The sequence below is a fragment of the Hyperolius riggenbachi genome, chromosome 4, assembly GCF_040937935.1.
Source record: "Hyperolius riggenbachi isolate aHypRig1 chromosome 4, aHypRig1.pri, whole genome shotgun sequence".
In the NCBI taxonomy this organism is placed as follows: domain Eukaryota; kingdom Metazoa; phylum Chordata; class Amphibia; order Anura; family Hyperoliidae; genus Hyperolius; species Hyperolius riggenbachi.
The window spans coordinates 93809500-93822607 of NC_090649.1; the positions used below are offsets into that span (position 1 = coordinate 93809500).

At 43.2% G+C, this 13108-nt stretch overlaps 1 protein-coding gene across 3 annotated transcripts in view; it reads right to left on the bottom strand.

Moving 5' to 3' along the window:
* Positions 1-7975, bottom strand: part of GRHL1 (grainyhead like transcription factor 1) — a 67146-nt gene extending 59171 nt beyond the window's left edge. For 2 of the 3 annotated variants that reach the window (XM_068280312.1, XM_068280311.1), the window contains exon 1: positions 7840-7975. In XM_068280312.1, coding sequence (XP_068136413.1) covers positions 7840-7859 — 20 coding nt within the window. In that variant the 5' untranslated portion in view covers positions 7860-7975. Of the gene's footprint in view, positions 1-7677; positions 7743-7839 lie in introns of those variants that run through there. The other variant, XM_068280313.1, reaches the window with a different exon arrangement.
* Positions 7976-13108: the final 5133 nt, after the last annotated feature.

Here is a 13108-nt window from a genome sequence, read left to right on the forward strand (position 1 = left end):
GTTTATAAAAAAACTTTTTAAAACTGTTTTTAACCACTTTTAATGCTTCGAGGAGCGGCGAAATTGTGACAGAGGGTAATAGGAGATGTCCCCTAACGCACTGGTATGTTTACTTTTGTGCGATTTTAACAATACAGATTCTCTTTAAAGTCCACCTGAAGTGAAAAGAATACGGAGGCTGCCATTTTTATATCCTCTTAAACAATACCGGTTGCCTGGCAGCCCTGTGATCTATTTGGCCACAGTAGTGTCTGAATCACACCAGCAACAAGCATACAGCTAATCTTGTCAGATTTGACAATGTCAGAAACACCTGATCTGCTGCATGCTTGTTCACGGTCTATGGTTGAAAGTATCAGAGGCAGAGGAACAGCAGGATAGCCAGGTAACCGGTATTGCTTAAAAGGAGATACCTATGACCACCTCCACATTCTTCTCACTTCAGTTGTCCTTTAAGACAAATGACAATAGGCAGAGAATCAGCACAAGACTCCACCAAGGAGAAATGGAAAAGGAAGTTGGCACAAGGGCACATTCTGTATCCTCCTCAGGTTAGACTCCCTGTAGCACATCTAAAGCCAACTTTGTAATATTGCTCTTTAAGCTGTCATTTTAGACTAATGAGGCTACCCGGAGAATTACTAAATACTAGTCACCTGACAGTAGGAAACTGACCCTCCCAGCCGCAGCTCCAACAGGAACGAAAACTGGAACAAATCTCTCTAAACCATGTCAAGTCATGTTTTTTTTTTTAGCTGGAACTCTGTGCTATATGGAGCCCTTCAAAACAAATATTTGTGAAAAGCTACGTTAATGCCGACGGTACATGGATAAAATCCAAAATCTACACAGTTGCTCTTCACCGCCGCTCAAGATTAACAGCACAAATGAGAAAATTAATGCAGATCAAAATTAAGCACTTAGGACCACTATCGTGAGAAATTGTAAACAAATACAAAATAAAAAAAAAAAAAAATGAATGTTTCTAAATAAAATAATAAAAGTATAATAAAATAAAGTAAAATGAGATACAAGTTACTTTTCTACTATGTTTTCTGTCACTTGCAGTAGTTTGTAGAAATCTGGCAGAACCAACATGTTTTTGACTCGTCCATCTCTTCATGGGGGATTCACAGGATTTAAATTTGTCCTTCACAAAAGCAGTCCCTAGAAACGATCTATGCAAAGATGATGCCCACCACACACACACACACACACACACACACACACTTTTGGCAGTTGGACTGAGCAACTGCCATTCACTAAGAACTTTTGAAATAAAGAAAACCCTGAGAATCCCCCATGAAGTGATGGGCCAGTCCAACACCTTAATAATACTATATTATCTTCCAGGGCATAGTGGCACTACTGGCTGAGACACTGTCAGGCCTGGAACCCACTAGAAAGCGCAAAACGCTATCGCTAGCGATTTGTGCAGGGCTGTGGAGTTGGAGTCGAGGAGTCGGGGCAATTTTGGGCACCGGAGTCGGAGTCGTGGTTTCAGAAACTGAGGAGTCGGAGTCGCATTATTTTTGTACAAAATCCACAGCCCTGTTAAGTATTAGACTAAAGAGTCGGAGTCGAGGAATCGGAGTCTGAGCAATTTTGGATACCCGGAGTCGGAGTCGTGGTTTCAGAAACTGAGGAGTCAGAGTTGGAGTCGGAAGATTTTTGTACTGACTCCACAGCCCTGGATTTGTGATAGCATTTTGCAAGCAATTTTGGGAGCAATTTCCCTGCTCCAATGCAATTCATTAGCTTGGAAACACTCCCAAAATGCTGCATGTCCTGCGATTTAGATTTCCTTAATCACAAATCGCTGTAGTGGAATCTGTCCCATCCATTTACATTGGCAGAGCCTTTAGGGAAATCACTAGCGATTGAAAGCACTCCAAAAAAAGTTCTAGTGGGTTCCAGGCCTCAGAGTAGACTGTCTTCCAGGGTATAACTGGTTGCTGAAACCTAGTCACTAACTTGTAGCAAAGTTTCTCTGGACAGGCTGCTGTAGTGCTGCAGGAACAGGTGTTTATGTACTGCACCCTCCCACTGGAACATTCAGTTGAAATACAGAAATGCCTTGGAGGTAATCTGCTGTCTTAAAAGCTGCAAACGAAGCCAGAACGATCATTTGAAGAGCTGAAGTCAAGCTATAGTTTGGCAGAGACGCCTTTCCCACACACAGCACTTGTAGGTTGAGAAAATTAAAGGGCAAACCAACTGAATAAGCAACAAGATACTTTATGTTACTTCAGGATGTGAAGAAATTATCTCTGGGGGCAATTTACTAACAACATGTTCAGTTAATGTTCATTTCAAACAGCCAATTCAATGCACAGGCAATTTTTTTTTTTTTTTTTTTTTTAACTGACCCATTCACGAACGTCTTATACCAGCATTTCAGTTGTATATTCTTGCTTTAAAGAAAACCTGTAACTTTAAAAACTCACCTCGGGTGGGGGAAGCCTCAGGATCCTATTGAGGCGTCCCCAGTCCTCCTCGGTCCCACGGCGGCAGCAAAAATCCTCCCGGAATGGCGCCGACGTAAATATTTACCACCCGGGCTCCAGCGCAGCATCGGCTCTCCACACGGATATAGGCAGAAATAGCCGATCGCTGTCAGGCCACTCTACTGCGCCTGCGCAGACCCGACGGAGATCGTTATTTTCGCCTATCTCCGTGCGGAGAGCCGCAACAGAGCCCCCGCTGGAGCCGAGAAAGGTAAATAAATCAGCACTTAGCAGGCTTGTCGAGGGAGGATTCCGGGACACTTCAGGGGAGCCAGCGCTGGACTGCCTGCAGCTACAGGGAAAGCCCCTTTGGGACCCTGAGGCTTCCCCCTCCCAAGGTGAGTACCCCCCAGGGGAACTTTTTTTTGTTACAGGTTCTCTTTAAATGGCGAAGAAGAGCAGAGACAACAGCAGTCGGACTGATCACGTACTGTGACTGGATTGAGTATTTAAAGGACCACTATTGTGAAACATTTTAAAAATGTGTGTTTTTAACAAATGAAAAAACATAAATAAGTACATTTCTCCCAGAGTAAAATGAGCTATAAATTAGGTCTCTTATGTTGCAGTCACTTACAGTAGGCAGTACAATCTGACAGGTGTTGGAGTAGCCCATCTCCTCACAGGGGGTTCTCAGAGTTTTATTTTTAAAGGCACTTAGTGAACGGCAATGGGTAGTTCAACAGCCAGAATAGTGTACGTGTGTGTGTAGTGTGTGTAGTGTGTATAACACATTTAATACAGCGCAGGAGATTTGGGCGCAACCGGCACCACCACTGACCGTAATAGGCGCCGTCAGAAGACAGAGCTGAAGTTCCTTTTAAAACACTGTAATTCAAGCACCAGCAATAGCTGGAAGCCGAAATACATCATTCCCCACCATCCACATGGACCTGGAGGGGGAATAGTAATTACCACCATCAGGACTTGTGCAGCAGCAGGATAAGCTGTATATTGGCTGTATCCTGAGCCCAAGTCTCCCGGCGGTGATTTCATGCTTACGCGTGTGTGGGGTCTATAAAAATTATATCATTAATACTCAATGTAAATACACAGTTATTCAACTATTTCTCTAAATCAGGTGTCAGACTGATGATTATTTATTAATCGCCATTATTAATATTATTTTATTTTTTTTGTATGGTTATTATTATTTTTTTTATTATTATTATTATTATTATTATTATGTAGCTATTCATTTATGTATCCACTTGAACTGAGGAATATGGAGGCTGCCATACTGATTTCCTTTTAAACCAGTTGCCCGGCCGTCCTGCTGATCTTCCTGGCATCAGTAGTGTGTGAATCACACACCGGAAACAAGCGTGCTGTACATCCATTCAAACATCTGATCTGCATGCCTGTTCAGGGTCTATGGCTAAAACTATTAGAAGCAGAGGATCAGCAGGACAGCCGGGCAATCTGCATTGTTTAAAAGGAAATAAATGAGACGCAAGTAATTTCTGCTTGCATTCAAATGTAATGTAATTATTATGGACCAATAAAAATTGAAAGGAAGTCATTCTAATTGGTCCAATTTCAAGCTGCATGTACCAGTAATTTACATGAAATTATTTGCAGCTAATTGATCATTCTCAATTATGAATTAACGCTGAACTCCTGATAACCCTTCCGGGGTCATTGCTATGATTGTCGCTAAAAAAAGAAAAAGAATGGTTAACCTGCACAGTCCGCTCTTTTTGGCCGCAATGCCGGGTACAGCCTCAGGGGGTGACAGTTGAGACAGTTTAGCTGTCTCAGTGATTGACAGATGTAGGGAGGGTTATTCTGACCAGTGAAATCTCCACCCACTTATGATGTGCCCCTTCCTCATATGTCCCCTTGATGTCTGGAGTGGGCCGGAGCACTGACAAGAAAGGCTGCATTCTGCAGCCATCACTTCATGCATCATTGAGTGGTTGACAGTTGGAGGTATTTGCATTGATCAGTGGTCCTCAAACTATGGCCCGTGGGCCGAATGCAGCCCCCAAGGCTTTTTCACTGGCCCCCAAACACAAATTGTATATTTTATAGAGGTGACCCACTGCACCTTTAAATATTGGCGTCCCGCATATAGAATAGCAGTGCTAGTGTCACCCATCCACATATTGTAGGAGCCAGCAAGCAGTCATTCGCTGGCTTCCAATCCAATTCTGCGTCAGATGACACTGCTGGCCAACTAGACAGCAGGTTGTCACCTGGGAATGCTTCACTGTCTGGTGCACAAAGACATTCTTCGGGGGCCACATGACTGAATGGCTGCTGCTGGGAGTTCTCCTCCGGGCATGATTGGGGGAATCAATACCTAGATCCAATGTAATGTAACATCATTTTATGTATGTTCCGGCCCCCCAGCAGTCTGTAGTATGTTGACCCGACCCTTAACCGAAAAAGTTTGGGGACCCCTGGCATAGATCATTGAAGAAGTGCCTGAAATATTACCACTATGCTGTAACTGGAACCTCTGATATGTCCGGAACCATTTTACTATTTATTTTGCCTACATTTATATTTATGCTTCACGTTTTTTTTCTTGCTTATATAAAACAGTAACAACTTCAGTAATAAGTGATAAAGTACTTAAATAAGTGGTCTCCATTTCACAAAAGTTACATTTTTATTTTTAGTACCGTACTTCTCTTATGTTCTTATAAATGATTCTATAGTTGAACACCACCTGAACTGAGAGGGATATGGAGGCTAAATTATTTATTTCCTTATACCCGCAGGAAGGATCTGCACACAGATTTCAGTATGGAACAGTTCAAGTTTATTGTCCCATCACACACATACATCTGACCGTACACACGTGCATTTCGGGGCCTATCCGGTCCCCTTTGTCAAGGCTGGGGCAGAAAAACATACATACAAAAAAAAAAAAAACTTTTCTACAGTGTGTTGTCGCTTTGCTGATCGCTGGCAATGAGCAAAGAACAGTGTACAATGTATCCCCATGGGACCATTCTCACTACAGCATTCGCGATTTGTGTAAAATCACAAACGCACTGCATGCAGCATTTCAGCCATGATTGCATTTCCATTCTCACTGCCCCAAATGGGAATCGCAAAATGCAAATTCTGAAAATTTGCACAGTGTAGTTACTAGGCGAATGAGTTTCCGAGTGCGAACCGGCCCTAGTGGGCCTAAAAAGATCTGCCATGCTGGTCAAACAGTTCTTCCAGAAAATTATCAATAATGCTCAATTGGGTCCATCTAGTTATATACAATTTGATGTGAATGATTTAATCAAAAAAAGTGATCGCTAAAAATGGTATCATTAATAAGCACCTTTATAGGTTATATTATTTTTAATTGTAAAACTTTGATTCTGAGTGCTACTCTCTTAACACTTCTGCATCGCCCAGGCACTATCAGAACGTTAGCATCTCTATCCACTCTAAAGTAAGTAGTGAGAAGCCACAAGTGACCACTAATAGACAGGCTTTGTATTACCTGTGCTGCTAAAATTTATTACAGTTACCCACAAACCGGCGTCTGAGCGTTTTACAACCACTTAAAGTCATCATCACTACAAAGTGCGCGGTTTATTATTAGGTTTCATGCAAGCTGCTTAAAATGACATCCACCCCAAGGACTGAGTCACTAATGGGCAGGGAGTAGCAAAGCCTTTATAAAGGCGTGTAGGTGTAGCTGTGGCTGAATTTAATAAAGCGCTGACTTTTGGCCACAGTGGGTCACAGCAAGGTGGAAAGGGGAACTTCCTTGTGTAAGAGCCAAGACTAGACTCACTATAGAGCAAGCAAGCTCATAGCTAAATGAGACCCATAAAATTCCCTGCTTGTGTTTGTTTCAGTTTCTAAGGATTTGGGGGACTGCGAACTGATGGCAGACACTAATTGTTCAAGTACAATTCTTTTCACTATGACCAACGCCTTGCAAGTCTCAGATTTCATCCACCTTCAACTGTCTTCTTGCTTCACAATGGAAACTGATTTATGTACAAATATATATGTATCCAGATTCTAATATAAATAGGTCCTTTTAAATAAAGTTTATACAAAAATGAAAAAATGTATAGCGGAGCACCCTAGATAAATAAAAGGCGCTAACAAACACCCCCACATACACACACCCGGCAAATTAAGAGCACACTTCAGCGTCAGTACCTAGTGTATGTTCAGCAACGTGTTTTGTAGGAAAATAAATAGACATACGTTTACACACCCTTTGTGAAATAAAAAAATACAGCACACCTCTGACAGGTTTAGTGCAGTTGTCTGGAGTGTGTGGGCGTCTTTAGAGACACTTTAAACCTCCGTAAACATTAAAAAGACAAACTTAAGCACAGAAATGAATAGTAAAAAAAGTTATAGGAACAAATAAAAAAAAGTGACCTCCCACAACAGTGCAAATAATCAAATTCCACTACGGTAATCCCATGAATCGAACACAACAGGGCACAACACATCCCATGTGTCACAGCCACAATCTCCCATCCAGAATGACTGCAAGTGCTGAAGGGACTACACTGTGCCTCAACCAGAACCGATTACACAATGCTGGCGGTTTCAGGAGTGTGCCAAGCAAAATATGAAATCATCAATGCTTCAATACACAAAAAGGTCCTACGCTTGAACTGATTCAATAAACTCTTCGCTTGATTTTTCTCACAACTCACAGATTTATTTATATTTTATTATTTCTCAATAAAATTCCCTTCTCAACTTCCACCAAACAAACAAACAAGCCCTCAAAAAGAACGTATCCCAAATTCACAAAAAAACTTTTCTTACAACTTTTTAGTACCATTTCTGTTGCTATGGTGCTGAGGAGGAAAATTGTACAGATGTGAAAAGGAGGACAGTTTTAAAGTGCCCATTAACAGTACATTTTTTTTTATCAAAGGCGATCTTTCCACATACTCATAAGTAATCAGAATGTAATTATCGATTGTTTCCATAAACTGGCCAATTAGGGTATTTTCTCTCTTCAGATACGATCGTAAAAAATACAACTTGGTCGATTACATTTTCTGTTCCAATCGACCACATAATCAATTAACATCAATTTTTGATCATAAAAAGTGTGTCTAAACATCACATCTGATGAAAAAGAAAAGAATAGTACCATTAATGGGGATAGATAGATAGATAGATAGATAGATAGATAGATAGATAGATAGATAGATAGATAGATGAGCAGGTGCACCTGTATGTAAGTAGTGATCTCCTACACTCAGCCCCCCAGTGAGGTTCAGCAGCAGCACCAGCACATATGTGAGCTGCTCTCCCCGGCGATGCAGCAGCGGACACCGGGCGTGGGGCAGCACGCCGGACACACACCTGTCGCTGCTGGCCGCGGATCACTTACTTGTCGTAGTCTTGTGTCATGTCGGCCGTGTCGGCGGAACTGGACTTTCTAGTTGGGACAGATCTGTCTCCTGGGTATTGCGAGCCCGGGCGCACAAACGGGTTTAGTCGGCTTTTCTCGCTTTTTGAGCTTGGCTGTGATTGAGAGGAAGGTTTAGGTGCTGAGGCGATGCTGATTGGCTGCTGGCTTCCCCCGCTGGGGGGGCGGGACGCCCCGCTGAGCGCTGATTGGCTGCCTGAACAGGTAGAACGGCGCAGCGTTCCAAAGGGGATCGTGTTTCTGGGAAGCGCTGTCAGATGACTGCTAGGATGTGATTCGGCTCTGACAGCGGCAACTGGCACAACTGGCACACTCAGCATGGCACTCAGCCTGGCAGACAGGACTTACCATCTGACAGACTGGCATGGAGGACACTCTGCATCCGGGATATGGACTGGCACTGGTGGGCACAGTATCATGGGAAGGAGCTGGCATCCCAGAGCAGGACTGGAGTCACAGATACGCCCTGGCACTGGAGCTGGCATGGATGTCCTGGCTATGCTGAGCACACTGCATAACTGGATTCATGGTCCTGCATAGCAACTGAGCCTCATCCTTCATCTCCTGAATATGGAGTACAGCTGGACACAGGGGAAATGCATGCAAGGGCTCTGCTGTTATCTCTGCAGTTACAATGAATGGGACATGGACATGTGCTTGCAAAGTAATGGGAATGTTGCATCCAGCTCTGGAATAAGTGTATGTGTATATATATATGTGTGTGTGTGTATATATATATATATATATATATATATATATATATATATATATATATATATATATATATATATATATTCACTTATAGAGGTCTGGCATTACCATATTCTGGATGTCAAGATTCAGTCGTTCCTGAGATCCAATACTATTGCCAATGTGAGAGCTAGTTAAAGGACCACTCCAGCGAGAAAAGTAAGCAGTTAAAGGACAACTGAACGGAGGGGTATGGAGGCTGCCATATTTATTTCCTTTTAAGCAATACCAATTACAGGGCTGTCTTGCTGATCCTCTAATACTTTAAGCCTTGGACCCCGATGAAGCATTTGCAGATCAGATGTTTCCGACATTGTTGTCAGATCTGACAAGATTAGCTGCATGCTTGTTTCTGATGTAATCAGACACTACTGCAGCCGAATAGATCAGCTGGGCTGCCAGGCAACTGGTATTGTTTAAAAGGAAATAAGTATGGCAGCCTCCATATACCTCTTGCTTCAGGTTCCCTTTAAAGGACCACTCCAGCAAAAAAAAAAAAAAAAAAAAAAAAAGTAAGCTGTTCTGTTCAAGAGGAACTTTAGCCAAGCATTGAACTTCATCCCAATCAGTAGCTGATACCCCCTTTACTATGAGAAATCTTTACCTTTTCTCGAATAGATCATCAGGAGGATCTGTATGGCTGGTGGTGAAACCCCTCCCACAGTGTGATGTCATGGCCACAAAACCCTCATGAAGAGATGGACTAGTCCAAAACCTGTCGGGTTCTGTCAGATTTTAACTGATTACTTTTTTTTTCACTGGAGTGGTCCAAAGATGATCAACTGTCACCTGACCATGTATGGATTATGCAGAATCAGTTCCTACTGCTTTATTGACATTTTTGCTTAGTTGTTTCAGGAAGCTAAACAATACCAGCCAGTTTCTGATGCGGTCGGCCGTATGCCAAGCACTGAGTAATAGGTATATTGCCCTTCCTATTGCAGTCCTTCTTTATCCAAGTCTTTGTGTGGGCACACCAAGAGCGTTTCTGAGTGCTTTTAGAAACGCTAGCGCTTTAAAAAGTTCTTGGCTAATGTATCTGAATGGGATGGAGCACACCAGAGCGATGTGATTTTTTTGCCAAACGCAAACATGGGTCCTGCAGCATTGGGCCCTTTTCCACTAGCAATCGCAATCACAAAACGCCAGCGTTTTTTCATTAATTTTGTAATTCGATTGCATTGCATCATCCCTTTTAATCGCTCCAGAAAGCGATTTGTGATTTACAAATAGAATCATTATAGTGGGAAATACTTCTCATGATTTCTATGATAAAGTAGCAACTCTAGTAATTTAAAAATCACTTGCGATTTTGCAATTCAGCTGTGCAGTGGAAAAAGGCTGATTTGTGAGGCGATTCAGCCTCAATGTTAAGTACAGGAATGTGGAAAATCAATCTGAAAACCACTAGATCAGAGCGATTTTCCAAGCATTTTTTGTTACAAACCCAGTACACTAGCAGCTGTACTGTACATAAAAAAGAGAAATGGTACACAAAGACGCTCCCAAAATCGCTAGGTATAAATAGAAAAAAATTTGCTAGGCACATGCCGAGAATCGCCTTGAAAAATCACTTCAAAAAGCGCTGAGCGTTTGCGATTACACTTTCTTTTTTAGGGATGCACTGGCCCTGTATTTGTGTAATTAACAGAAATGTTTAGCTGCCCTTGTCAGAATGCAGACAACTTCACCCACTCTATGCCTGCTGTTATCTGATATGCCCACAGAAGCTGTACACATCTCCTGGCTTGGGTGATGGTTATCTCTTGTACTGACCATTTCAGTTGCCTCTACAAGATCTCTACCTAGATCTCTTGTCTGTTAGCCCACAGGGAACAGAAGGACCAGACAAATGTCTGTAGTCTGTTATGTTAGGTCCCTATGGCTCCAGTGTGTTAGGGGAGTCCATGTTCATTTTACCTCTCACACAGAAGATGTACAGAGGATTCCCCTAGGGGCAAGGCGTTTGTTTTGGTTACCTTATCAAAGCACCCATCTAAAAAGCAGTGACCATCTATTGATCTGTGTGTTTTGAAGGAAAGTTTTGGGTGAAACCAAGAGATACAAGAAACAAACACTAGCCAGCTCATGCCAGTTCATAGTAATGCAGGTTACCATGTACTTATATGCTCATAAATGCTGTCTTTTCTATTCCGTTAAATATACCGGTACGTCTGTAATTATATTTGTCCTTATCGCCCACACAGAGAAGGCACCTTTACGTGGCCATACATCTCTCGACTTGGCAGTCGATCGACTATCTGATTTGATATTTCTTATGAAAACCATGCAGCCAAGTGCATGCCCGATCGACGATGCCGTAGTTGGGCGCATGTATCAATCAGACATGCTGCAAGATGTCGGGCTGTCATGGTCGATCAGGTGCGCAACGATAACGGCGAGCGATATCGGGCCGAATGCGACAAAACCCCCGGGCACTGTTCCCCAGTGTATAAATGTACCCCCCGTGTGGGTATTTATATATTGCCTCTCCTGTGTCGCCCACCGCACAGTGCCCATCCGTCTTCGGAATCCCCCGCTCCTCCATTATCGATATACACACAGCCGGTGTGGTGGGTGTATGATGTCACACGCGCCACGTGCTATACACCATTGCGGTGGACTCAGACGATTCCTGAGAGATTTCATGCTGAAATCGACCAGGGATTGCCCTGTGGTGGATGGACAGCTCACATATCTCTAATCAGATTTGATTAGGCTAGGTGTATTGCTACCTTCAGTCTGCAGCCTGGTCCAACATTGAGCCTTTGTATTGAAAAAAAGTCAGTGCATTGAATGATGGTTGAGACTGTTTGTTCCTCATGCTATAACACAGTGATTTGCAAACTTGGCTCCCCAGCTGTGAAAGGGACTCCGAGCAGTGATTAAAAACAAAATCTGAACTTACCTGGGGCTTTCTCCAGCCCACCGTAGGTCGGGAAGTCCCTCGGCGTCCTTCTGGCTCCTCTCCCGGTACCTCCGCAGAAATGACACCCGGCGGCTCCCGGCGACACTGGGACCGAGTGTCGGGCTCCCTCTTCCTGAAAGATGATGTTGGTCGTCATCACGCCAGCCGCCGTGATGACGCGAGGCGGCCGCCGTGATGACGACTAACGTCATCTTTCAGGAAGAGGGAGCCCAACACTCGGTCCCGGTGTCGCCGGGTGCCATTTCTGCGGAGGGACCGGGAGAGGAGCCAGAAGGACGCGGAGGGACCGGGAGAGGAGCCAGAAGGATGCAGAGGGACCTCACAACCTACGGTGGGCTGGAGAAAGCCCCAGGAAAGTTCAGATTTTGTTTTTAATCACTGCTCCGAGTCCCTTTAAGGCACTACAAGTCCCACAATGCATTGCAGGAGTCTGACAGCCACAGTCATGGTTCATGAAGGCAAATGCAGTGTGAGACTTGTAGTTTCTTAACAGCTGGAGAGCCAAGTTTGCAGATCACTGCCATAACGCTATCACTAATTTCCAAAGGCAGACAAACTGATTCTTTTCTTGCGGTGGGACAGTTTTCAAAATGTTTGCTTCAACCATAAACAGGCAAACGCTCAGATTGTAAGCTTATCTGCAGGAATTGGGCATTCCCTCTGCGTCATGTCTTTGTGATTCTATCTAAAGTTTGTAATTGACTCCTTATTTCATGTACAGTAATATGTATTATGTTGTTGCTCTCTAAATAAAGGATAATCATGTTTCTTCCAAATACAGCTACATGGACAGATTCGGAAAACGGATTCCCAACTGCAAAAAGAATCACTTACTTCCTCTACGAAATACATATAATTAGTCCACCAAATTTTCTCATTGGCCTAATTGACCATTTACACCGAAAGTACAACTGAAGCGAGAGGAATATGGAGGCGGCCATATTTGTTTCCTTTTAAACAATACCAGTTGCCTGGCAGCCTAGCTGATCTCATAGTGAGTACCTGAAACAAGCATGCAGTTAATCCATTCGGACTTCAGTGCTTGTTTTGGGGTCTATGTCTAAGAGTATCAGAAACAAGCTCAACAGGACAGCCAGGCAATCTGCATTGTTTAAAATGAAATAAATATGTCAGCCTCCATATCCCTCTCAGTTCAGGTGTACAATCAAGTTAAGGGTAGGACATTTAAAAAAAAACATTTCTAGACATTCATGGTCCAATGCCACCAGCAGAGCCAGATCATCTGCAAGGCTATTCTAGGAAGTTGCCTAGGGCCTGGAGAGAGTCTAGGGGTCTGGTGGATGCTAGCCCCCCACTAAATCATACCAAAAAAAAGCCAGACGACCATCAACGGTGGGCAAAAACTGATATCTTGCCTAGAGCTCCATCTCTTCTCAATCCATTCCTGACTCAACAAGTTGGATAATACTTAGCAGACTGCTATTGTAGTTCCTCTTGCTCATTATCCCCACATCTGTACACTGATCGTAGGTAAACTATCTCTCAGAGCCATCATGAAAGATCAATTTGGGTGACATTTATCCCAAAAGT